Source organism: Liolophura sinensis, chromosome 2 (assembly GCF_032854445.1).
Source record: "Liolophura sinensis isolate JHLJ2023 chromosome 2, CUHK_Ljap_v2, whole genome shotgun sequence".
Taxonomy (NCBI): domain Eukaryota; kingdom Metazoa; phylum Mollusca; class Polyplacophora; order Chitonida; family Chitonidae; genus Liolophura; species Liolophura sinensis.
Genome location: NC_088296.1, coordinates 22911834 through 22937770, shown reverse-complemented (window position 1 = coordinate 22937770; position 25937 = coordinate 22911834). Strand labels below are relative to the sequence as shown.

General features: G+C 39.4%; 2 protein-coding genes across 2 annotated transcripts; one reads left to right on the top strand and one right to left on the bottom strand.

Moving 5' to 3' along the window:
• Positions 1 to 1215: 1215 nt before the first annotated feature.
• LOC135462754 (uncharacterized) lies at positions 1216 to 9424 on the bottom strand. The gene is made up of 6 exons (XM_064739996.1): positions 9263 to 9424; positions 5585 to 5956; positions 4897 to 5049; positions 3999 to 4082; positions 3548 to 3655; positions 1216 to 2951 (listed from the first exon to the last, which is right to left on the bottom strand). Exons 1-6 carry the CDS (start codon positions 9375 to 9377, stop codon positions 1999 to 2001), a joined length of 1785 nt encoding a protein of 594 aa, XP_064596066.1. The 5' UTR covers positions 9378 to 9424; the 3' UTR covers positions 1216 to 1998.
• Positions 9425 to 11511: 2087 nt separating this feature from the next.
• On the top strand, positions 11512 to 14111 carry LOC135463183 (uncharacterized). Its single transcript, XM_064740499.1, has 3 exons — positions 11512 to 11705; positions 12255 to 12639; positions 13483 to 14111. The coding sequence occupies exons 1-3, from the start codon at positions 11514 to 11516 to the stop codon at positions 13977 to 13979; spliced, it is 1074 nt and encodes a 357-aa protein (XP_064596569.1). The 5' UTR covers positions 11512 to 11513; the 3' UTR covers positions 13980 to 14111.
• The last annotated feature ends 11826 nt before the right edge of the window (positions 14112 to 25937 follow it).

Here is a 25937-nt window from a genome sequence, read left to right as displayed (position 1 = left end):
AAAATGTAATAGAATATTTATAGATGGCGTTCGTGACAACAGGTTGACAGGTATGGCATTTAGAAACGACCAGAGTGGCCCTACATCTAGGGATAAAGTTATTCAGTGCCACGTCCTGTACTTAAAAATCCATATATTCGACGGTCATGACGTTTTTACGCAGTCAAACCAAGGACTTAAAGGCTGATTTTTTCAGTTTACGAGTGGTCTTCAGTTTACATTCCAAACACAATTAAGCAGACAATCCCATGACATTCATCAATGGTACATCCATGGAGTTTTATCCTTAAGCCGTTAATCCTTCCTACAGTGCGTTGATGTAACAATGCATGAGTGACTCTGAGAAGTGGAACGCATCGCATGCCCCATGCCAGCCCAATAATTAATCACGTGTCTAAATAATATCTGCAGCGGTGTCCGTAGTGGAGGTGGTTAGCAGCCCAGCGCGGGGCAATGGCCCAGGCATTTATACAGGCTCCGGTCACACTTGGAAAGGTCTGACAGCAATCTGCGGGTGGTGCGTGAGTTTCACTAGACTTCTGCTCGGTCTCATCTCACCATAATGCTAGCCGCCCTTGTATAAGTGAAATATTCTTGAGTGCGGCGTAAAACACCTATCAAATAAAAAACAACGTTTCCTTTTATTTAAGGAACATTACTTGCAACATACCAGTTATCATGGTCACCACGGGTCATATGATTACAATCGACTTAGCCCACAGCCGCTTTGTGCATGCGACCCTTGTAATGGTAAACATCGTTATGATTACAAGTAAAGTACTGTTAAGATAAACGTTCATTACATTTGCGATTGAAACGGTATGAGGACAAATAATATCCAACACAATGAAGTTTTCATCTACAACCAGGAGTTTGAATTCTGACGATTTTTTTGAAAAGCTCCTCGGCTTTATGCAAAAACACAACATTGAAATATTATTTGTTTTTCGCTAAAGCAAATCACAATCACGGGAACTACGACTCTTACCGAACGGATATTACTGACGGCCCTTGTGTAATGGGATTTAGATGAGTGAAAAAAAAAAACAGCGATGAGTGCTTTGTTTTAAGGAACATGTGTTGAGGTGTACATCTAATAACCTAGAAAGAAAACTTTACGTTGTGATTATCATATTGCTACGATTCTTAATCTTAGTCAACATAATCTTGGAATGTTTTACTGGCAATCTCATTATACTGACTTACTGACATGCACAAAAATCGGATAAAGCTGTCATCCGCGCGTGTCACTGGGGAAACGATCTCCAGAACCGAACATTGTTCCGTGTCAGTTTCGATGCAATCGGGAGAAATCTGAGGTGTGTCAGCCTCAGTTTTATAAGAGAAAAAGAAGCACAACCCACCGCTGGGTATTGTTCATTTCCTAGTAATTGGTACCACTACATGAACATAAATCAGCATAGTCATATGAGTTGGTCTAATTGCTATGTTTATCTGTTTTCCCTAGCAATTATTGTCTATGAACACAAAGACCAGAGTTTCCTTTGAACCCGAGAAGGACAGAATCATGAAGACTTCAGCACGAGTATATTTCTTGTATATTGTACTATATTTATCCTCATTATTTAGCTCTTGCCGTATGATTAAGGTTATTTTAAATAGCATACTGCCTTACACAATTTTCTCGAAATAGTCGCTTGTCAAGTACACTAAGCAGATGTTAACACTCTGTCTTTACAGCACATAACATACCCACCGCTTCCAGTATCTCGATGCCACCATATACGAGAGAGTGGATACCTAAGAATTCCGTGCCAAATTATTTTTCTATGCATTTTTTATACAATTTGAGAAAAGCAATCTGTTTGGAGATGTAAAGTATTTTCGATTGGTTTATGTGTTTGATGGATGTTTTACGCCGTTACAACGATATGGCAACTGATATGGATCACGAGAATGTATGTCCAAATAAAGGTTGTGGCGATCAATATTTTGAAATCCCAACACACACAGTAAACATCAAAAAGCACGAGTTGGTCAGCATGTGGACTGTTCATTCATGTTGGAGTCGGTGAGATCTATCGAGTCCACGGACAGGGTTTTGATGGTGGTTCCGAAAGCTACATACAGTGTGTCGTCAAGTGGGTTGACCATCAGAGACGTGAGGTGCGTTGTACCATCCGTAGGTCCAAATGGCACCTTGCCAAGGAACTCGAAAGACGCAGAAAATACGTAGACGGTGTCATTGTCTTTTGCGGCCACATACAGTTTATCCTTCCGGTCTAGGGCCAGTTGGAATGGTGATGACATTTTATCTGGGAGTCTGTCACTGTTCTTCACTTTCAGAGACGTTAGGAAACATCCGTTTTTTTGGAATATGTAAACATCGTGCTTCTGACTGTCAGCGATAATATAGCACCCGGAGCTGTTTTGTACGACGCAGCAGGGACTCTCCAGAAATCCAGCTCCAATAGTTTTCTTGGTTTCAGATTTTGCTCCCTTTTTTAAGATATGCAGAAGTCCTTTTTGCGCATCCGTCACACACCAGTCGCCTTTTAGGTTCACGCAGATCCATGGTGCAATAGTCGAAAAGCTTAATTTGGAGCTGCTTTCAGCCGACGTTTTGAGATCAACCAGAAGCACAGCGTTCCTCTTTATTGAACTCGACGCCGTCCTCTTTAAAATAAAACTTCTTCTTGTGACATCGACAGGATAAGTGGAGACAAGAAGTTTCCCTTTGTCCAGCGAGATCATAAATATGTTGTGCGCATGTGCCAGTCGGATTTCTTTAAACTCGTCACCTGACTGGTCATAGAGGTAAACGCTATGATCTGTAGATATATAGAAGTTGTTTTTGTTTCCCGTGGGCACCATGCAGTGTATGACATCCGGGGCATCCACTAGCGTTTGAGCACAAATCAGATTGTCAAGTGTAAGATCTTCTAGAGAAACTTCCAGTGGGCATTTTTCATCTGTTTTCTCGCCTTTAACTGAATACAGAAACAAAGAATTAATTCCTCACAGTCACGACTCAAAATGATTAAGTCAGTTTATGTGTTAGCTTCTTTATTTATTTATTTATTTGACTGGAGTTCTCAAAAATATTTCACTTATACGACGGCGTCCAGCATTATCATGGGAAGAAATCGAACAGAGCACAGTGGAAAACCGCATGACCGCATTAGCAGATCAAATTATTATTTAGTTATTCTTGTTATTTACTTATGAATACCTCACTTGAAGCGATGGCGGTCAGTTATTGGTGTTCAGAGCTGAAATGCTATGTAGTTACTGAGGAACTGTCCACATCTGGCGTGCGAATAAGGACACTTCCATATTGGTGGTAGACAGCTGGTTTTCAGCAAAAGTTGGACTAAGCAAGCGACTACACGGGTGCCGTCAACGGCCTGCTTGGATTCATAGTGAGGGCCTACTGGTCTTAGAACTACTTTTTGTGTTTAATTATTCACAGTTCTGTGTCCTGAATAACTGCACTGCGCTGTGATTCACAAATTAACGCGCCATCACTAAGGACGCTCAATAATATCAGTATATATACAGGTAGACGGATTGTTGTATACATTACCTGGCGGGGGTGTGTGGGTTTTCCTAAGTCGGACCAACAATAAAATTACGCCAATAAGCAATAAATCTCCACTGATCCCTGTGGGTATTCCTACTGCCCAGCGAAGACCTGGGGAGAACAGGACATCGGGCTATATACATGTATACAATAATTATTCGCATCATTTATAGTACGAGTTGACACATTATTTCAAGGATCAATATTTCCGAAGTGTAAAATGCACGTTATTGCCATATTTTAACATGCTGCTTAGCTGGACGATTGTTTGTAAATTGTCATACAAATGCTAAATTACTCGATTTTTTGGCATATTTATTCAATAAACTAATCAATTGCACTACAGTTTATATCTCCCCCCCCCCCCGACACTTTAATAAGAAGATACAATCAAAAGATACACCCATGTATCCAAGAAAAATTGAAATACTTTGCAGACAACTGGATAACTTACTGTCTTTGGAATAGCAGTCCGTGAGGTACTTCATACTCACAGTGATGAGAATCGTGGAGATAACAACAATAACACCTAGCAATGCTTTTGGAATAAAAAAAAGACATGAAACATTCAAACAGCAAGATCGAATACGTTACCACACAGTCCCTAACATTCCTCCGAGCAAAACCTTTACAGCGATTTATTCATTTATGCCTTTACTTTGCCTTAAAATACCCATTCGCAAAGAAGAAGAATGTGTTCGGAGTTTGTCAAGTGAACATGTGTGAGAGACACTGCGAATGTACGACACGTGAGAAGAAAACACCAAGATGTCATTAAATCACTCACACATAAGAAGATCAGGATATATAGGAATCTATCAAGGTCATCCTTAGCTTTTATCATCCCGGAGCATTTTTTTGATCTCCATATATATGCAGTATTAGACCAGAACACGTGATCTCAACGGTATTAGTCAAAAGGATGCTGCTAGTTTTAAAAATGTATCTTTCCGCTAGCTCGAACTGTTTCCACTTCTTTAACGAATCCTTTTTATTCCATACTATTCTTATTAGTTTTCATTTTTGGTAGAAAAACTAGATATTTCGAAGAATTTAAAGGTCTAAAATAATCATGTTTACGCTCTTTTTTATTCGAAGTGCATTCCTGATCAACTGATGTGAAAGCATTAAGTGATACATGTAAAAACGGTCTTCTCTTACATTTTGTTCTATAAATGTGTTACCGTTACTGCATAGTTGTGGCTAGGGAGCTAAGGGATACCTTGATTATAAAAGCACTGCGGTGAAAGAGTAGAAAGCTATAATCTTTTAATTAATAGCTTAATCGGCTTGTGTCTGTAGGAAATGTAGCCTGTTCTGTGCTACACCTATATAGTCCGTTGTTTGCTTACCTATCATGATGTTGCTGAATAGAGAAATCCTCGCATGTAAGCCGCGGTAACTCTCAGAGAACCCGTGCACGCAGCACATAGGGATGATCCAATCAATGACGAGTAAAACCCAAAGTGCGGCGCTGCTTGACCGAGAACAATTCATGGCCACAGCTATATAATGGAATGGAAATTCTTGAGCAGTTCGTATGGAGAAGGCGCTGCACTGACACAAATGTCAAATTTGTGAATATCATATATAAAGTGGTTTAAGTAAAAGCATTATTGCTGGAATGTCCTTAGTTATAGAGACATAACATGCAAACCGCTGGCAGTTAGGCGCTTTATTAAATTAACCCGGACTATTCCCAAACAATTCTAGCTCTAGGTTTAGTGCTACACCCAGAAAGTGTAAATCCCTTATAACAACAATACAGGGACCTAAAGTTATCGTTTATCTTACTCTATGAAATTTTAGTTTACAAAAATGGTCAAGGCATAACATTTTGTCGTTTCTGTTAGAAATGTTTAGAAAAGCCAAAGCACTCTGTACATTTGATTGACGGCCTGCCTTTTGTTTCTAGCTTCTCTCTCAGTACGAATGATACCGCCCAGGGTTTCAACAGATATTCATCTGTAAGATACAAAGTAAATATCTGATTACTATTATAAAACAGCATGAAGTAGTACCTAAGTAAAAACCTGTTACCTGTGGAAACATTCACTTCCGATTGATTGATCACCTTTAGTGACACCAGTCCGTTGGCCCAATTAGGCGTCTCCCCTGATATTTTCACCTGGCATAGATACGTCCCGCTATCACGTACTGATGGACCAATCAAAACCAATGAAGCTTGATCTCCCCTAGCAACGCGCCCACGGTAACTCTCGTGCACAGTGATGTTATTCCGTGTTCCAACGGACATGACGCCTTGCCTTTGCTGATTCGCAAGCAGGTACCAGTCGATACTTGGAGAGTTCACACTGGTGCTGTTGTACTCGCATGGCAGTGTCACTAGTGCGACACTGGGATTTGCCGTTACTGTTTGATGTTCCACTAATATTCTGACAGCTTCGAGACCTGAAATCAAAACCAAGAAAAATAAAAAAAGCCATTTCTTTCCCGCGTCTTCAAAACCGTTACGTCATGTGTTTGCCATAAGAAACATGCAAAGCTGCCTCCTCGTCTATATGTGCACAAAATAAAACCGAATCTTGTACAGTAAGGCAATCAAAGTTGTTAGCTTCCATGTGTTATTAAAGCATATCGCTCAACTATGTTCACTCATATACAAATACCAAGACTACATATGGTCTACAAACAGAATAAAGTTGATAGCAATATGCACAGTTTTAAAAATATCTCGTTTACTTCCCAGGACGGGGTTTGACATTTAATATTATACCGTCATACCGCCATTCCATACTATACTGATTTGCACAATGAACGGGTAGCCCAAAGCTGTGTTCCACTTTTCAGAATCAAGTCACACACACGCTTTAAACATCCGTTAAAATTAAATTAGCCTCTTAATTTTGACAGAAAGCCTGTTGTGTGAGTGATGTTAGTAAGTATTCTGCTACTGCAGCAAATTGTTCTGTTGAATACAACACAGCTATACCTCTAAGTCTGAGAGATGTTAGTAAGTATTCTGCTACTGCAGCAAATTGTTCTGTTAAATACAACACAGCTATACCTCTAAGTCTGAGTGATGTTAGTAAGTATTCTGCTACTGCAGCAAATTGTTCTGTTAAATACAACACAGCTATACCTCTAAGTTTCATAAAGATTAAACTAACAGGATGTCGTATTGAATATGACAGAATATTATGTTATAAAACAGAATATATTCCTCTGTCACCCAGACAACAGGCTTTCTGTTAAAATTAACAGATTCATTCTTTGAGAATAACCTTGCTTGGCTCTCAACAAGTCGGCCTACTGTGCGACCTGGTGTTAGTAATGTGCAATGAGACTGGGCGGAGCGTCGCGTGTTTGGTCTCTTCAGTGAGACGTTCCAGGGGGCAGTGCTGTAAATATGAGCACAGCAGAGTACATTGCGACTTCCTCGTGATTTGACAGAAATAATGCTTAAAGCGGCGTTAATCCCATTTAAATGGGGGCCTCCATGGCCGAAGGAGTTAGCACGCCAGCGCGGCGCAATGACCCAGGAACAAACCCACTTGTATTTTTCTAAATAGAAAGCTGTCCCAAACACCAAACGATGAAAACAACTCTTCATATTTGTTCACTTGTATAACATATCAGGGACAAAATATAATATCAAACACCGCGACCGTTATTTGATAAATCTAACCTAGCAGAAATATGTCAGGCATATTTTAGGTGTTTGGGGGTAGCATTGAAAATGAAATCGCTCTAGTTTTGTAATGGCAGAAGTCATAATGTTTAGTTTTTAAAATGTTACTATAGTACTTTTTAGGTAAGTTTGTAAACCCATAGGTCCCCATGTAATGAGAAAATAGTACAATTTGTGTAAGGCGTCGACGCCTTTTTATCCTTCTGAGTATTTTCTCCCAAGGAAGCTGTATAACTAAGTCGTAGCATATTTATATATTACTTTTCATATAAATATGTGGGAAAATATTGAATAATGACGGCATTAAGGACTGTGATTAACTAGAAATAAAAGCTTCGTGCAGCGCAGAAAATGAATTATGAATTTATCAATAATGTCGCGGTCAAGTGCATTATAATAAAGGGAAAAATGGGTAAAACGCTTGATTGAGCCGGGTAGATATTTCAGGAAAGATCACCAATCAGGAATTCACCTTGTTTTGGGTAGGACCAGGTGTGGCTCGTCGGATCTCAAAGGTTTCGTTTTAGGTTTCGTCTTGCTAACAGTTCAACCGTTCAAGACTCTCTCTCTCTCTCTCTCTCTCTCTCTCTCTCTCTCTCTCTCTCTATATATATATATATATATATATATATATATATATATATATATATATATATATGTATATATGTATATATATATATACTATATTCACGTATCTATTGTCGGTTTTTCAACGAAACTTGCTCAATAGTTGGGAGTGGCGGAAATAACCTGGATAGAATACATTCAGATCTGCGCGTATGACTCAAGATTTCTCACATGCATTATTGGTTTAGTTCTTTAGTGCGTGATCAGACATGTACAGGTAGCTTGACACACATTCACAAGACACCTACCGCAAATATAGTAAACATGCTCTATATAGGTTAACTGTGATCCGCCTCTACACTATTACCATCAATGTGTGCAACATACAGGCTATGTGGGAACTCGTCTAAAACACCCATATTCTACACGTCTATACTAGTCACTCTCTTGGCGCAATGTTCTGACGTAAGTGGCAAGTTGCTAACTGATTTCAACAAAGAAAATTTATCGTGTTAAACTAGGGAACAAACGACTACATATCTGGAGAACGATATCTCTTGAATTATATAATACATTTAGATATCGAAGCAGGTAATCGTATTCCAGCAATCATGCCAACAGTTCGTCTTGAATTGGTTTGACTTTTCCCAATTATAACAAATTATGTATATTTTGCTTGTTTTTTGCATAACTTGTACTAAATTATGTTAGATAATATTATTTGTGTTGCATGATCGCAATACGGAACACATTATTGTGAACTATATACATGTTAAAAAAGAATACTTTCCCACCTCATACATATCATGTTATATGTTTCCCCCCCTCCCGTAGATGGGAAGGTCTCTCAGCAACCTGCGGATGGTGGTAGGATACCCCCGGGCTCTATTAAATTTCCTACCACCATAACTCTTGCCGCTGTAGCATTAGTGAAATATTCTTGAGTGATGCGTAGAACACCAATTTATTTAAAAAAAAATAAATAAGTAAACAAATAAATCGCATCCCATATAAACTCGTCAGACATGACAGCTCCAATTTTACCCATGTACATTCACATTTTCATCGCATGAAAAGTTCATTCTTGTAACAGTTTCAACATTGGATGTGTTACCCACAGGATCTTCGTTAAATGTTTGGCTCATATGCATACTGAATGATAAGGCGTCACGGATTATGCCAAATATCTACCGACTAAAAAAATCGGCTGAACCACCTGTTCACCCACTGACCGATAGACCGACCCACCAGGCGACAGAACCCACCGATCGCTGGACCGTGAGACCGAGAGACCGAACGACTCCTAGACCGAGAGACCGAACGACTCCTAGACTGAGAGGCCGACCCAGCAACCGACTACTAGTGCGACAGACGGATAGAGAGACCGGCCATCCGACAAATCAACCGGCTGCCCGATCCACCTACAGACAGAGCGACTAATGGTGCTGTTTTGTTACAAGCAAAACAAACTTTGCATGTCTACCCATATTCACACTCACCTGGCGCAACACAATAGAATATAAACACCTGATACAACAGTAATCTGTCGGCCCTTAAAGCAGCCATGGCGAAGCGTATAAGCGTATATGTAGTTGTGTTTTCGTCCGTCCTCATACGCCGTTTGTTAGATCATAAATGTTTACCACAGGTCATAGTTCTGTAGCTAAAGAAATTCAACACGGTGATCTAGTTTTCGATCGCAGCGAAGACTACGCACTTGTTTATTGTGCGTATTTAGCGGTCTAGTGCATGTAGGCCAACGAATAACCAACCTACTGCATACGTGTGCTATGTATTTGTACGTTTGTGCTCTGGCAATACCGTCTTCCGTCATAGCTGTACATATATAATACTGACAGCTGATCAAATATTGGGCTAACTTATTCCCGCCCATACACGTGGAAACCTCGACCTTTTGCATGCATAAAAAAGAGAACGTAACATGTTCATATAAATCCAAATTAGGAGACGTGCGCAAGTTCACCTGGTAATACCTGTCCTTTTATTAAGTACTGACAAATTTAACGGAGGAGGTGTGTGACTCCTCAGTACGGTACCTGCGGTTGTCGGGTACCGCTGTATGTGTGGGCCAACTTCCGTTTGATCTTTTCCCAGTGTTGACAAAAGACATTATCACATGCAAACAAATCCAATGAGTGTAAAGGTAACAGGTAAACTAAACACCCCATACAACCAGGGTACGTTTCACATCTCCCAAATGCGCCGGTAATTGTCCGATTAGAACTATCTTGTGAGAAATACCAAGATACCTATTTGTAGTTTTGAGTCAATTTCACTATAATTCGATTACATTTGAAGAAAGTGATTCCATTTTCGCCTAGGTGACAGATTCTTTATTTTGTATAACAAGTTAAAAAAACAATGGAAAAATATTTGCCATGGAGCTTTATGGACAGTGAGCAATTGCACTAGGATTTAAAAGTTCCCAGTGCGGCGCTGCAAAATATGGGCGTAGAGCATGTGGTACCTGTCTTATTAAAATGTTCGTTTTAGCTTGACACGTAAAATGCAATGATCTAAAGAAGACAAGCGGTAATACTAAATACAATGGTTTTATTGCTGTTTAAATTATACTGATGAATTTTTCACATACACGGTGATGGTCAATTTTTCATGGGAGCAGGAAACCGGAATGTGCGTGGTAAACCACTCATCTTCGGCAAGTTGCTGACGAGCTTTACTACTTGTGACGTAGTTGTAAGAGAGCTGGTTAGAAAGCGCTAACTTCGTCAAACGTTTATTATCATGTTAGCCCCACAAGCAGACCGAATTTAAACCAGCATCTAGTGTTTATCATCTTCTGAAAGGGTGAGTGAGTGCTTAGGGTTTAACATCGTACTTAACGTTTTTTCAGTCATCTGACGACCAACGTCTGAAAGAGGAGTAGCTTAAGCACTCGACAATGGCCCAGATACACCATTTACCGTTGTATGTTAATACTTCTGTGATAGTAAAAAGACTTACCTAATCGTTGATTTACTAATTATTTTTTACTTTGCAGCGAGGGCTAGTTTCTTGCCTGTGACCTCATGTGTCACGCCCGATCTACGATCAGAAGAAGACTTTCGGGAATAGAGCCGACGAGGGTTTCTCCATTTACAAAGTTTTTCTCTTCACACGAGAAACAACAATTACTATTATGCGATCGGTGTGTTGCGATCGATGTGAAACTCGCTGTGCCAGGGGGAACCAAAGCACAATAAGATAAGGCCTTAACAGACAGATGCATATAGCATATTTTCTTTTCCTCTCAGCTTGAACTCTTAAAACATCCATCCTAAGTATTTATGTATAGATATCTAATGTGTGAAATGACATAAACCTGAGAAAATTTGTCGAGTCTTAGCTAAGATGCTTTTAGTTAACTACTGTTTTATTGTCGTTACGTGTGTTCTCTATAAGAACATTTACTTTGTAAAAATAAATCGAATCCCTGTTATAACAGCGCATGTGATTGGCTGAAGAATGAGCTTTGGAGGAGGCAGAGTCTTTTCAAATATACAAAACTTGCTCAGCTATAGTCCATGACTCACACCTCTGTTTAACGCCCAGTATACGACTATTGAAGAAGTGAAAAGAAGATTTAGCGCCAGGTGTGCCAAAGATAACACGTTTTCTTCAAACAGAACACAGGATAAAACCCAAACTTTTGCCCGCTCTTCCTTTTTTCCCGATAAAACCTGTACATAGCAACAGGTCGATTCTCCGCAACAATATCTGCCTAAAATCATGAAGACCAACATAAGCTGTATACAACTATCCATATGTTTGATATTTAAGGTAATTGTTTACTTTGCTTCTTCTGCCAGTTGCCATGGATACATGAAGTATCCTCCGAGCCGCGGGTCTTTGCGAGATTTCGGATACGAGAATGCGGCCGTGAATTATGATGTACATGGCCAGAACTGCGGAGGAAAGTTGGTAAGTAGTGACAAGAGGGTTTTATCAAAGCATTTTAATTTATTTTATGCGATTGGTGTTTTACGTCGCTCTCAAGAAAATTTCACTCATATTATTATGGTGGGAAGAAACCAGGGAGAGCCCAGAGCTAGCCCATGGGTATCAGCAGGTTCAAAGCCATTTTGTCCTAAAGTAAACTAATTGGAAATGGATGCTCAAACCCGGTTGAAATTTATTTACTAGAGTACATAATCAGTGGTAAAACTTTTATCGATTCGATGCATTTATTTTTTTTAAGCTTAACTTAGATTACAGTCAAGTTTTAGGTCAAAAAACAAAAAAATTCGCTGGTGCGGAATGAATTAACAATTATTCAAATTGGCTTTGAAAGGTATATCTGTTTCCACATATAATTTAAATCTTACCTACTCGGTCAATGCTAAATGTAACAACACAGTGCACAATGTTGGCGTTGTTTTTTTGTTTTTTTTTTTTGTTTTTTTGTTTTTTTGGTAAGAAATATACTGTACCTGTAGATAAAGTCAGTGCATCATTTTGTTGTTATCTTAGCGACAATGGACAAAAAATAGCGGGAAATGTGGTGTGTGCGGAGATCCGTATGACGTGTATCCAAGACAACACGAAGCCCCGGATGGAAAATTCGCCACGGGCACAATAGTGAAGAGGTACAATCAGGGGCGACAACTCGATGTCGAGGTGGTTATGACTTGGGGCCATAGAGGATGGATGGAGTTTCGGTTATGTCCCATTGACAACAAGAATACCCCTCCCACACAGGAATGCTTGGACAAGTACCTACTGAGCAAGTCTGGGTCTGACGAAACAAGAATGGCTGTTGAGGCATTTGGGAAGAGGGAGATAATACGGCTAAGCCTGGACTTACCCACGACCCTCGTGTGTTCCCAATGTGTCCTGCAGTGGAAGTACCACACGGGTAAGGCGATATGCAAGTATCAGAGATCGTATGTATCAAATCAGAGATCGTGTGTATCAAACAGTGCGATACCTGGTAAATGGTCGCATGTAATCAGTGTTTCCTCAGTAAGGGTTTTATTCTTACTCTTGGTGAAAATGCTTAAAAATTAGTAAACTACACGCCTCCCTAGCAGCATCGCTTAAGCACAATATGCGCTTGATGTTAATTGCAATTTATTAGACCGGGCCCTAAGGCTCAGTTGGTAGAGTGTCCGCTTCGGGAGCGATAGATCCATGGCCCGCATCTAACAGTTTTCTTACATTAACGTCCATTTAAAGCCACTTGTCGTCCACCGCTATGCTTTGCGAGTTTGTACGAGTAATAACCGAACTAAGTCTGACTTTCACGGAGCCCCCGAGGGTTTTTGCATGCTTAGCAACACCGCGCAATCCCAATTGTCTCCCACCAATTTGGTCGCTGTGAGTTCAAGGCCAGCTCATGCCGTCTGTCTCTTCGGCAGTACGTGGGAATACCTGGCAGCAAGCCTGCGGATGGTCGTGGGTTTTTGCCCGTGGGCTCTGCCCGATTTTCTCCCACCATAAAGCTGGTGGTATAAGTGAAATATTCCAATCAATCAATCTAACTTCCGTTGGACACTAAATATTGAAGGCTAAATATAAGAAAATATAAGTAGGCTACGTCGAACACTAGAAACTATGTTATCAAATGTGGACAATTTACCCCCGGAGCACTCAAGTCTCCCCACAAAACTGACCGCCTTCTCATAAGTGGCAAAACATTCAGCACAACCAAATAATGAAAAAATAAGGAAATAAAATGTATCTTTTTTTTCTGTGGTAGGCAAAGACTGGGGCTGTGAACCGACAGGAAAGTGTGGTTTGGGGCTCGGGCCCCAAGAAGAGTTCTACACATGCGCAGATATCGCTATAGATCCCTCAACCCCTAGAATGACGACGACTACGACTACTTTGGTTTCCACAACAACAACAACAGCAGGAAAGACGACTAGACCTGTTCCAAAAACAATAACAAGGACTGTAACAACAACGACCATACCATCTCCCACAAAAGCAGCAACAACGACAACGACATCCACCAGGCGACCAACAACGACTTTAACACCTTCTCCAGCAATTTCTCATACAGCCACGTCTACGAGGAGAATCACGGACCGCACTACTAGATCCAGAGAGGAAAATGAGGCGCTTGTGTGGGCGTGCCGAGCCATTGGGAACAGAGGTCTGTTTTACGACAACTGGTGCCGTGGCAATTGTAGAATGCAGTTCTGCCCGAGGTCATTTTGTAACGACGACTGTCAGCGCCTAAAGCCATATTAACAAACTCCTGAATGCTATCGGACGTCCGGCAGTGGTTTCTAAACGGTTTACTCTCCTGTTGTTGTACCAATTTTTTTTAAATATAATTTATGTCTTAGGTTGACACAGCACTAAAATTCGCCATACTATTTATCTAACAGCATCTTCAGAGGCATCATTCAATAACTATATTACGTAAATTTCCACAGACTAAAATGTTACACGCCGTAATAAAGCTGACATCATTCAATGCAACATAACTAAGAGTCAGTGACTGACTGGTGCAAACATCCAACAATGACAAGTCAGCTGAGATCCAGGTACTAGCGTTGAGTCACCATGGAAACAGAAATAGTAACCATGCTATGTTTGGATAATATTATATGAATACCAGTTACCCATGTAACTACAAAAAAAACTTTTAGTTGTTATTTGTCTAGACGTTACCTACCAACAGGGGTACAAAATTCCAAAACAAAAACAACGCACTGAAGAGTTCTCTTTCACTGATACGATGGCTGTTTGCTCGGGGGAGAAAACGGGAGAATCCTGGACGGTTTCGTATGATTGAAAAATATCTTGGCATCTACAAGTATTCTGCACTGAGTTAAAACATCACGAAATCTGTCGTTGTCATCTTTGGGCATATAACTTCGGGTGTAAGAGCTTCCACCAAAGCTAAATGTATAGAAATTGTTCTATTACTTGCGAAGGACCATTACCTCTGGGTTGACTGTCGTTTTGAGCTTTTATTCTCACAATTGCGACAAAAATGACTGTTATCCAGTCCAATTGCTTCCCCTTCGATTTAATTATTTATTTCTTTTAGTGTTTTACGTCCTGCTTAAGATAATGGGTGGTATTTTAGAAACCTCCTTAAGTCTACAGGTCAGCCTTTTGCCTATTGTTCTCAAGTTAGGTGAGCCTTTTGCAATATTAGGATATTTTTAGGAAAAGTCCACCCTTTTTTTCTCTCTACCGATCGAAAGGTCGGTTTAGTTGTTAGAAGTAAATCTTTGTTTCCGCTTAGGAAATCTTTTATTCTCAAGGTTGGTCTGGGTCAACCTTTAAAGCGTCTACACCGATCTGAATCGGTAAGTTTTCACGGGGCTTTGAAAACAACGACATGGATGACTTTTATAATCGTCGTGCAAGCGCCGTGAGGCTGCAAGATATCAACAATATTGGTGCACTGCGGAGTCCAAAGATTCGTGTTTGACCGTGATTAACATAGGAATGATCGAAAATTCAAAAAACCATACTGATTTACTAGAGAACGATTCGCACTGATTTTGGACATCTTACAAGAGGATTTACCCGAGCCGACTGACAAGCGAGGAAACCCGATCCCACCCAGTACTCAGCTAAAAGAAGCATTACGATTCTATGCAACAGGAATTTTTTAAATTATAACAGGGGATCTTACTGATATTTCTCTATCATTTTCATGAAAATTTCCAATGTTGGTCAATTTCTCAAACATAACTGACATTTTACTCAAATAAGGCAATTTGAATCGCCAAAATTGAGTAAAATTTTACTCCAGGGATTTTAAGTAGATGCTTTAAAATGGCCACACTTGAGTGAAATTTTGGTCAAATTTGAGAAACGGGCCGACTTTGAAAATTTTAAAGTAAAACAATGAAAATTGTTAATTTCTGTTTTTTTTTTTACTTTAAGATCTAAAAGTGGAAGAAAAGTAATTACCAAATTTCATTTAAAGATATAGCCTATTGTATATTTTCATCTACTCTGCACTGTGGACATTTAAAGGTGTGTCTCATAATAAAGAAGCACTTTTACATTGACCATGAATTGTGTAGCAACTTATACACTATAGTAAAGATACAGCCATACTGCCTGCATCATGTCATGTAAAGTCGTTTTAAACTAAAAAAAGAGCGAAAACATGAAGTAAGGCTCGCCGTATGGACAAGTGGAAACAATTTTTTAAAATACTTTCATTAATTTTTTTTACATTTTTTAAAGCGGGTTGAAAGGCCTTCGCATATCTGAATTCTACCGTGGTCTCTGTGAGACATACTGACGGTATCTAGGATCTCTAAATTATCAATACCCTTTTCCCTGATGTTCATCAGAAGGAAAGCATTTTGGAAAGCAATATTTCAATAATGTTTCACTCATGGGTAAGAAGAGTTATTCCAGCATTCAGTGTAGTAATTAGAGCTGGAAAAACTTGCCATGACGTCAGAGTTCATAAACTCTGATAGTATGATCCATAAAACCCACCTTAGAATTCAAACATTTGAATGCCTTTAACTCATTCTACAAAATTCTTCACGTAAGGTTGTTTCGCGGGTATTAAAGACTCGTTTTAGTGTTCTCAAGATTACATTGACAAACATACGTCTTGAACCGCGTATATGACCGACTTACATGGGCGTTCTCACCCGTGCCCAGGGAAAAATGCTGTTTGTACCTCGAGTTTTGTTTATTTACCCGAGTTTATATTAGGATATTTCGACAAAACTACTGTGTATACCTGGTGTATGAGTGATTTCCCACGTGTATACTGGGAAAACTTTTGGCGTGAACTGGGTTTTTGCATACAATATTACCAGAGTGTTGTTGTGAATACAAAATACAAACTATGGCTTGTATCTGGTGTATGACATATTCGCCTGAGTGTTCTTACTGGTACACCGGAAACCCTACGGTTTGCCTCACGTGCGTGACAGATATACCCGATTGTTATCACACATGTAGTTACAGTGGTAATAGTGCGGCCTGCACGTCGTGCATGAGGGCTTTGGTATGGCCCATTTATTGGTCAACAATGGCGAAGATAAAGGGAGAAAAACATTGCAATATTACATATATTTGAGATAACTTAATACTATACAAGAACTGTAGTAGATTGACAGAGGCATTACTTATGGATAACAATTCCTGGATTTATTGTTATATATTACATATGTTTTAGAAACTTAATACTTAACAAGGACTGTAGTAACACATATTACATATGTTTGAAATAGCTTAATACTATACAATCAAAGAAAGACCAGTACCAACCTTCCTCTTAAATTTGGCACTGATTTATCAATCACCCCACCCCTACCCTACCCCAGCCAACTTACGGGGAAAATTATTATTATTATTGTTATTATTATTATTATTATTATTAGATTTGGGACGGAGAATTTTCAATTTTCAAACCGGAAAAGTATGTACAGGCATCGCGTGAAACAGTTACACATTAAACAACTTCATATGATAACGCAAGTAACAGCACCTTATGGAGATAAAGGAGTTTTACTTCAACTGGACTCACACGTGACACGATAACAATGGTGCATGTAAGTGTTCCTACCTAGCACGCCCACCCCCACTCATCAAACGCACATAGCAATGCTCCCTGAATCAGCCACCCCAGCGATAGTCACAGGGGCTAAACCGTCACGTGGCTCCGTGTCCTATCACCTCTGAGGTGAAGAAAAATTCAGTGTTTGTGTGACAAAATGAAATAAAATTGGGAATGTGTCAGATGTCGACTGTGAGAAAGTATGGAGTACAGTACTATAGCAAACAAATGATTCAAAGTCAGAAATGGTTTAACATTTCGATTTCATTTAAACCATTTTCAAGAATTACCTTTGAAAATACTGACATTAGATAATACAACAGAGCAAAGCCCGAATTCAAATCATCTACCCTGCAATAGCACTGCCTCTTTGCCTTGCTATCTTGCTAAACGTTTACTATCGGCTTCTGTAGACAAGTGATAATCATGTTGTCTGCTATATTCCTACCTGTTGTATTGCCATCGTAATGAGCGCGACCCTGCTCCACATAAGGCGCATCCTCGGTGGTAGGTCACAAAGAGCATATCATATTGTTAATTAAGTTCAAATGCAGGTAAAAAAAAATGATACTTGAACGTCAAAATAAAAAAGCACCACTGCAAATCACCCTGCCACGTGCTCTAAACACAGGCATACTATCCCCACAGCATGACCGCGTACACAGCTTGGCAAGCCCAAAACTACATATAAAAATCGTGTCTGTCTTTCAGCATTGACAGCAAACAATGTTCCTCCACATGACGTCACGTCATACCGACATGATGAAGATGTTGTTCGTGCATTTGTATTTTCCCCAACTTATATTTTAAAAACCCTTAAAAATCTAGACTCAATGCAGCTGACTTCGGCACAAGTGAAAATAAAAAAAAGATGGTATAAAACAGAAACTACTTAAATTTTTGGAATCACGTCTGATTCAAGCAGAATGGTATGAATGTGGTGTCACTATACAGCATGCATACAGTCGGATTGAGGAGAGTGACATCAATAAAAAAAGTCGTAGAAGGAGTTGAACATCATTTGTGGAGAGCGGACAACTCCTTATATCCCATCCCACAGCGTGCACCATATGCTTTCCTATATTGACTACTGACTATACTAGTGGGTGCTTTAAATTGCTGAGTTTATACGTTGATTGCGCAGCTAACGGTCGTGCGGTTGATTTCTTTACAAAAGTAGACGATTGCAACCATACAAAGGGAGATAACTACAGTAGACTAGTGGATCCTACCGCCCTATCGTTGTCTCTTGCCATGTGAACGTGGGACATCACTGACGATGCTTCGCTTGAGCGCGTGGCCGTGGTACAATTCCTTTTGTGGAATATTATGTGACCGTGCATTGGCCAATGGAAAACCAGGATCATTCTAGTTAAACATAAAAAGTAATATCCAAATAAAAGAACTATTGCTATTAAAGAATTATTTATTATTTGGAAAGATGTCGTCGTTTTAATATATGGCGGCGGCCATGCTTTTGAACATATTTGCTGTTTACTTTTTCACCGTAGGAGCAAGTTAGAATATTATTTCACTTCTCAGATCTGATATGAATCCCCTTAAACCGCTATAACTGAATATATTAGCTTATCAAAAACTCCTTTATTTCCAGTAGACTGAGCGTTGGTCAGTTTTTTCATTGTTAAGTTTCATGGCAAAAAGAAACATTTCTTTCATATCATTTCACTAAATGCGCATTTTTTAAAAAATACAGTAACTATACATGGGTAATGCGCAATGTAACACCATCCGTTCTACCTCAGAGTGGATATAATTGTCTAAATATAATTGATCAATTAAAAGAGATAAAATGTTAGTCTTTCCCCAAAACAGAACGTTCGACGGTTGTGAAACATAAGTACCTTAACTAACTGAGTACCTAATTCACACTTTGGAAAAAACAAATCTCGTAACAAATCAAACGGGAGGTAAATATACCTATCAGAAACGTACCTCTTCCCTAATCCACTCATAATGAGGTATTGGTTTTGAAAATAATCCTCTCAGTTACCACTCCGTACCACCACTATCATCAAAAACCCCACCAGCCCCACCCTACACCCCCACCCACCTCCCTCTCAAAGCTCACCACCCCCAGCCCACCAGCCTTTGCTCTTTATTTAAGCCACCCGTAGGGGTAGTAACAGTTGATGACTGTTATGTGACTTCGTGCCCCTGTCATCACTGACGTGAACAGATTTCAGTGTCTGTGTGACCAAATGAAATAGAGTGAATAAATTTCGACAAAACTTGCAAATTTATCAGATGTCGACTGTTGAGAGAATGATGACATCTCTGCCCAAATCAACTGTTGTCATGATTTTACTGAGGCAAGACCTGAGAGCTAGCGAGGAGACAAAGTGGACAGCAGCCCTCAAGTGGAGCAGACGACATTGTTAGAAGAGAAGCAACAGCTATTTCCGGAGAATCATCCGGATATTTTCTCACAGAATCAGCTGTGCAGATTTTCCTCAATCGTTTTTGGAAAATGAGGTCAGGCCGCTCAGAGTTACCCGGATGACGTCATTATGGCAGCCATTGCACAACAAACAAGAGAAAGAGAGGTGATTGGACAAGAACAATCACGTGTCGCCCCACCGAAGCCACCGAGACGGAAACAAGTTCAGCAGAATCTTCGGCGTTCCGCTGCTTCTGCTGCCGCCATCTTGGCTCCACTGCGTGGATTTGTCAGGACTGCATCTTCTGTCAACAACAGCAAGCGACGGAGCCAGTGCCTTGAAGACGAAGACGTGTTGAGTTTTCAACAGTCCTGAGATACTTTCTAGTCGAGTCAACTTTAGTGCTACCTTGTCTATGTATACATGTACATATATGACTGATGTTTAATAAAATAGGTCTACAGCAACCTGCGATTGGTCATGGGTTTTTCCCTGGTTTTCTGTCCGGTTTCCTCCCACCATAATGCTGTCCGCTGTCGTAAAAGTGAAATATTCTTGAGTCCGTTTTGTCGGTCAGTCTATTCGCCCTCCTGAATAGCATTGATATGAGAATAGAAACTCATCTGTGTGTTTATTTACCTGCAACTGTGACTTTTGACAAATTCATTATACCTAATTATTATGTATGGCTGTGAAGAATTGAGGTTTGAAAAATTTAACGAAATTACATCATTTCACTTACAATTTTGTAAACGTACACTGGGAATAAAAGGGTCAACTCCAAACTTTATAGTTCATGGGGAAATCGAGAATACTGAATCGCATTTCAGTTGAAAAATATGTAAAATGTATAAAACACTCCCACTTAGAAACTTATCTTCTGTCACTAAATAAAACTGACAGAAAAGACTTGTGTAAATTTCTGACATCTGGCCTCAGACTTTTCACAGCGTCTATGCATGGCTTGCATAAAAGGTTGTACTCACTTTCTGTTCGTGTTGTCAGCCGACAAAATATAGACTTAGATTTGTGTTTAGGATCTGATTTGAGCAATTGTTGGTAGATAGAGAAAAATAAATTGGGTTTTCTATTAGGGATTTAGCCAAAAATCTCAAATATATCCTCTTGAAAGAAATTATGTCGAATAGACGATGATCAGAACACAAGTGTGACTAACACTCACTGGTTATCGTTTTTATTTGAATGGCCCCTATATACATGCACAAACAAAATAATGTTTTTAGAATTTTCTCATAAAAATGAGATCTCGGGTAGCCCAAGAAACCATACTCCCTATAGCGCACAAGCCCTTCTTGACCAACGCTCGTTTTACATCACTGCAAATTTAACTGATTAGAAATCTTGACCAACGCCAATGTCGTCAAGGTCACGGTGATGATGCAGGAAGTGGCGTCAGAAAACACAAAAACTCTATCAATACATTATACGCACGTATTGTCTTTATATAAAGTTTACACAGCATCAGTGTGACCGATATACAGAAAAAAAATTATCGAAGAATGCTCATTAAATAATCCCATGCAAAGACACTAGTGATGAGGTTAAACCTGAATAAGCCTGCCTGGGTATCACAGGCTTCAATGGTCAAGGCTGTCTGGTAGTGACAATGATGGAGCATAGAGAACATGTCGTGTAAGGAGTGTGGACTTTGCTAAGGATTTTTTTTTTTTAGAGTATAAAACTCCAGACGTTTCAGTGAGGCAGGGGGAATCTACACATTCCCTGTTCAAGGTTGAGTTAGAGCGCACACGTATCCCGTTTTGTATAGTGACTGAAAGCTAAGCTGTAACCCGCCCCCTTACCTATGTGCATGTCTACCATTCTAACATTACAGGATGACAAAAGTCCTGGTACTATTTGGCTGTAAAACAAGGGCAAACAGGGGGGCTTCGCGGCCGAGTGGGAAAAACCCGCTAGCTCAGCACAATGACTCAAGAGCTTCCTACCAATGCGGTCGCTGCTCCAGTTCAAGTGCAACTCTCCTTTGCTCCCTCTCTGGTCGTACGTGGGAAAGTCTACCAACAGTTTGCGGAGGGCCTTGAGTTTCCTCCCTGCTCAGCCTGCTTTCCTCCCACCACCATGCTGAGCTCCGTCGCAGAAGTAAAATATTCCTGAATATTGCGTAAAACACCAATTAAAAAAAAACCCAGTGAATTAAAACAAGGAAAAACAAAACAATATGTCTGAATATACATCAGACTGAAATTGCAGAATATGTCGTCTTTGTCTAAGGCCAGATAAAATCTCTCCCAATGCTCTTACGCTTTTAAAGGGTCACATGTTGAATGTGTGAGTAAGCTTTTATAGTATCTACATTCGCTGGAGAAAAAAAGCAACTAGGTTACGGTTTATCCAATAGAAGTCATAACTATGTGTGGATTTTGGGAGGCTTATTTTAATACAATGTTTGAGTCATGCGCGTTATGGTTTAATCGGAAGGCAGTAACAAGCTGCACTGGAGAGACAACAGTAGTAAAGCTATTCTTGATTTGCCCAGGGGCAAAAGAATGACGTGAAGAATGGAGGGTAATCAACGTATACGTAGATATGTTAACGAAGTGATGAGATCACCAGTACTTAACAGCGTTGTAAAGGTACTACAGAACAGAGCGTTGTTTACCATTCATGCATGACGGGAAGATTGTGTTCACTAATTAGCCTACTAGGCGTTGGTCTTAACTACTAATGAGATTACTTTAGCAGTAAAATCATCATCATCCAGGATATGCATTTGAGGAAGGGCGCAATTAGTGTGTATACGCATATGCTTTTAGGCGTGTCACAGCGATTGCCTTAGATTCGTTTTAGCTGCAAAACACATGCTGCGGCTCTGAAAATAAACACTAACACCTACATGGGATTTATTCGCGGCGATAGCAAAATGGCGATTCAAGTGAGGTGAACAAGAAGAAAATATTCACCACCATCAGCACCAAATATATCTTTATTGCCGTCCACTTTTATTCACCACTTTGTCTTTCTTTTCGTATTTCTATTTTAACCATTATGTTTTCCTATTTCCTTTTTTTATTATTAATGTTTTATACCATACACACGAATATTTCATTTATATGACAGCGAGCCTAATTGTTATCTGCAACGGCTCGAAGGCCGAACACCCGGGATAAAACCCGGGTCGGGTCATAGCAAAAAGTAAAACAACAGTATCGTACTTGCTGATGCCTTGCTTGACACTCATCACTGAGAGGTTAGAGCAAGGGCACATGAATCATTATATCGGTATAATGTGACTGAATGGGATGTCATGCCTGTTGTCTTCGGCATGATACTTCAGTGGCGGCAGCACTTTGGTAGCATGTACTGCCACAAGAAGACACAGTACAGGTACTGACACCTAATGACCCCTCGTCGTCGTTAAACGCCAATCATGCATACATATACGACGGCGATCAGCAATACGATGGGAGAAAGCTTGACAGAGCTGAGAGAAATCCACAACAACCCACAGGTTGTTAGCTGACATTCTCAAGTACGGCAGGAGTGAAACCAGCATGAGCTGGACCTGACCTCACAGCAACTTCGTCGGTGAGGGGCTGCAGTCTTGTATTCAGTCTTTAAGCAGATGCACGTGTTAATATTAGTCTATTTGTTACATGTTTAGATAGTAAATGATACAGGTTTATTATGTGGACAAGTTATCCATTTAAATATTAAAACATGCTCTTTATAATGAAACACAAGATCGTTTTTGTTATTTGTAACAGAAATGTGTTTATAAATGATTTTTGGGGGTGTATCTTATGTCTTATTTTATATTTAGTGTGTATCTTATATGTAATGTGTATCCTATATTTAGTGAGTATATTATATTTAGTGTGTATCTTACATTTGGTGTGTATCATACATTTCCATGTAAGATCCATGTCATCGTCTTATTGTCACTGGTAACCATGGAGTAGAATATAGACGACATATGCAGCTCCCTATCATATTACGAAATGCATCACTAAATCATACTATCAATCAATCACTTAAGGTTGATCTGACAGCAACCTGCGGATGGTCGTGGGTTTTCCCCGGGCTGTGCCCGGTTTCCACCCACCATAATGCTAGTCGCCGTCGTATAAGTGAAATATTCTTGAGTACGGCGTAAAACACCAATCAAATAAATAAATAAATCACTTCAGGTTGCACCAAGTGACTGGGGCTAATTTCAGTTATGACTAAAATATACATACAGCTTTGTTTACCACCCACATCATAGCAGTGCGTTACGTCTTCTATTTAAGGGTTAATGTAGAATTTTACTTGTTATAATACAATATATTGTATCACTATATCCTTTGCCGTTATTCGCTGTAAACTTTATCATATATGTACTTTATTATAAGTGTTTCGTTTTTAAAAACAGTTCTGTTACAATTTATAGATACATCTTGGTTTTTATTCGTAAAAATTTAGAAATAAAAAGATGTGTTTATTAGTACAAATGTGGGAAATGTTTACATTGCAATTTAGTGGATAATGTCGTAGTAAACATAATTTTGTGTTATTAAGGGTAACACCCGATCAACGTGTAAAAGCGTTTACTTTCGTGACATGTTTACATAACACGTATCACGTGTTTTCTAAAATACGCGACTATCTTTAATTGCTGAACATAATTTTCATAAATAAACACCAGTACGCATTTCCAAACTGTAACAACAATGTTTTTACAAACGAAATATAAACAAAAGAGAAGTAATACAGTAGTGTTTTAAAATTCCTGCGGGTAAAAAATATTGTGTATTGAATAGAAGACTGAAAGGGGATGAGATTAAAGGTGCGCCAAAGGCAACTGACGATATCAGAGAAATGTTACATTTTTTCGATGTTTGATCACTTCCGACCATGCCGGATCTACTCATGTTCTACAAGCCGCTCAACACTACATTTTTTGAGGTTATACCCTTCTCTACACAAAGAAATCCACTGCCAGTTTGATTGGCATTTCCGCTTTAATCGAACTACAAGTAAATTTTCATCGCTGGTCACCTGGTTGTTCAATGGATCTGGGAACGCGATTTTAGAGAAATGCGAAAGATATACCTGTGGCCTAACACACACTCAAAGACTGGCACACACAACACATATAACCGTAAACATTCTTTGTAAATGTATATACCAAGCAGTTGTTACTTTTCATTATATAAAAATTAAGAGTGATATTATAATTTCAACACTGTGGGCTCAAGCAATCCTTTTTTATTGATTAATTTGTTGTTATTTATTTCCCTTTTCTTCCCAACTTCTACATGTAGTAAAGAACTAACGATCTCCAGCCCTGTTGTCGTCAATTACAATACGTCTCCTGTATCACGTGACTTGTGATATATGTTAGGTAACCGCTGCCGACATTAATGTAAGGATGACCTTTCTCATCGTATTCCAGAGGAATAGGTGATACCTATTTCATTTTGGAAATTCTCAAATTCACAGATCTTTAGCTCATCAATTTTCTGCATCGTTCGTGTGGGCCTAATCAAAATTACTTTTGTTATGTTCTTTACCCATGATATGGTAAATATGACCAGATATAGTCGCCTAACATTTCTGACAGGTCACATGATGAACTAGGATTTTCTTAACTTTACCATGAAAATGTTCGAACTCGGAAGTGACGTATAATGGTATAACGCGGACTTTGTCTGGTAACATTCATGCGAATCAATGCAAGGATGCAAAGGGGGGGGGGGGGAGTGATAGAACAAAAATGTCCTTTGTCAGCTCAAAAAATGACATTACATATGTTTACCGCTCGTTTTCTGCGCATATTTCGTGCATGATCTTAATATTATGATCATACAAGAAATCATTTTGGCGCACCCAAATTCAACTCATATAAGGTCCGAGAATAAAGGCTAGAATTAGGTTTCAAATTTTAACCTAAGACAAAATCCTGCAGCTCGGTAGTATCGCCATTAGATTCGAAAGGGGTCTGTAGATGATGTCATACTCGTATGTTTTAATTGAATTAGTTCGTTTCAATGTCCATTCCGCCATTGCAGTAATAGATCTATATGTGTATGTATTTTGAATGATGAAACATAGCAGTCTAGGTGTGTTATGTCAAAAATTCTTCGAAGACATTTAACTAGACTGAAAAAATTTCTAAAATATTAAATCGAACTAATATGAGAATAGTTTTAATGGGTTCCCTCCGGTGTATGATTAGCGTTTTCTTAGGCTAGTGCCACGGCATGTGTCACGGCACGTGTCAAGACATTTATC